Here is a 2,044-nt window from a genome sequence, read left to right as displayed (position 1 = left end):
TCAGCCAGCTTTCTTATGTCACAATAAGACTAAAGCTATTACAACAATAACACTGCTGTCACAACCTCCGTTACATTTATGAGAAATATCACTCACTATTAACGTGACAAACGCGACCGCCGACTGATGGCGTGGGACCCTTTAAAACAAATCTTGGCAGCCATCCAAATTACGATTGCTGAACTCTGGTTGTGATGTCATATTCTTTGATGAGCTATGACAGTATAAATAATATTGAAATACTTGTATCGCCCTTGGGATCTATAACAAAAGGGTTCACTAGAGGGATTCTTCTGTAAGGAGGTGCATGATCGCTGCCGGCTGAGAAAAGACGCAGGGGAATCATAACAAAAGATTCATTTCTGCTATTATGGTTTTATTCTTGTTTATTCATCCTCTATACTACTGTTCATATATTTCCACTTATTATTATCTTTTTTTTACATTTTTGAGCCAATATTTCAATCATTTTCACATATTTTGCACGAGAGAAAATGTATCGCTAATCAGTCCCAGATTGATCGGCCATATCGAGGCACCTTCCCCAGGGGATTCGAACACAAAGGACCAAACCTACACCAATCACAAGCCCTCAGCAGATGGCCTCTGAAAGGGCCTGGGGTCACACATCCTCACAACGTCCGACTTAATGAGATATCGATTTCTTATCCTTTTTTGAGTCACGCAATAATGTGTCTGTGGAGGTCAAAGAGCTCAAGGTCAAGAGGAGCAAAGGCTGGGAAGAAGCGGCGGCGACGAGGGAGGCGGCCGAAGAGAGGTGGGAAATCCTGAGAAGGGCGAGTGCGGGCTGTACGATGATGCTACGCACGGAGGTCATCGCTCGCTGCGCCGGGGACTCTGGGCGAATGAGGGGGAGGCAAATAAACATGAGAGGAGAGTGGAGGATGAAGAATTGGGATGGCGAAGGAGGCAAAACCGGGGGAAAGAGGGGGGGCGGCAAACTGCTGTGCGACAAAGATTATTGGAATAAAAACCAGGGCAAAAAAGAGAGGAATTCGGGGGAAAGAAATGGCAGGTGTACGGGGAAAAGTGGCTTTGGGGTTAGATTAATTTGAATATAATGTGGCGGCAAGAAGCGCAGCAGGAATGGACATAAAATTAAGGAGACTTTTAAAAAAACACTTGTATAACCAAGACGATGTTGTTGAGATAATGAAGGAAACAAGAGAACACAGGAAGGCATATTGTGAGAAAAGTAAAGAACTGCCTGTGTTTTAAGGTGAGGGGTGAAGAGGGTATGGGACAATGACAGAGGGGAGAAGCAGACGCGGCCAGGATGTACTTAAGGTAGCCCGGATGTGCTGTATACTTTTTCCATATAATAAGCCCTACATCAGATTCGGTTAGTGACCCAGGTAATCGGAGGGCCTCGTTGTTAATTCATCATGTAGTGACTAGATCTAGATTGCACTTTTTTTTCTCCTTCCCCTTTCGCATGCGACTGATATTACACCACCTTATAAGATGATTCACCTTCGTCATGACGAAAGGGGTTTTCTTTCTACTTTCATCACTTTAATTTGCTTGTTCGCGTGCGCTATGTATTGATGTAGTACCAAAACATAAGGCTTGTCATAATTAAATATGACGTTTATGTGTCACCAGCCTGGCTTCACAAAAACGAGGACAGCGATTATCAGGACAGCCGACAAGGACGCGGGTACATGCGGCGGGCGGAGCGAGCAGGAGGCGGTACCCGTCCTGCCGCTCCTCAGTCCTGGACCGTCATCCCGACTCTCAACATGGCGTTTCTGACGCTCCTGCTGCTTCATGCCGCTTTCGCCCAGGAATGGAACCCGCCCATCCCGCCCCTCTCGGAACAGTCTTACGAAATCGTGGCGGTTCCGCAATTCCCGGACCCGACGGATTCGATCGGCACCATTATCGCCACGGAGTTTGAGAGGCAGGTGCCCGTGCTGACCAACAGCCTACGAGGGGAGGTCTCCTCCATCAGGACCGACCTACGGCAGCAGTTCGACTCGCTGAGGAGGCACATGGACACCAAGCTGGACAGGATGCAGCG

General features: G+C 47.6%; 1 protein-coding gene across 1 annotated transcript in view; it reads left to right on the top strand.

The window, feature by feature from the left end:
- Positions 1-1,670: 1,670 nt before the first annotated feature.
- The window catches only part of LOC119592545 (fibrinogen C domain-containing protein 1-like), a gene marked incomplete in the record, with an annotated part of 5,530 nt that continues 5,156 nt past the window's right edge, over positions 1,671-2,044 (top strand). The window contains 1 exon segment of the mRNA XM_037941411.1: positions 1,671-2,044. Within this exon segment, the coding sequence (XP_037797339.1) occupies positions 1,686-2,044 (359 nt within the window).

The sequence above is a fragment of the Penaeus monodon genome, chromosome 30, assembly GCF_015228065.2.
Source record: "Penaeus monodon isolate SGIC_2016 chromosome 30, NSTDA_Pmon_1, whole genome shotgun sequence".
Lineage (NCBI taxonomy): Eukaryota > Metazoa > Arthropoda > Malacostraca > Decapoda > Penaeidae > Penaeus > Penaeus monodon.
Note: the sequence above shows the minus strand (reverse complement) of the source record. Positions and strands in the feature narration are given on the sequence as shown.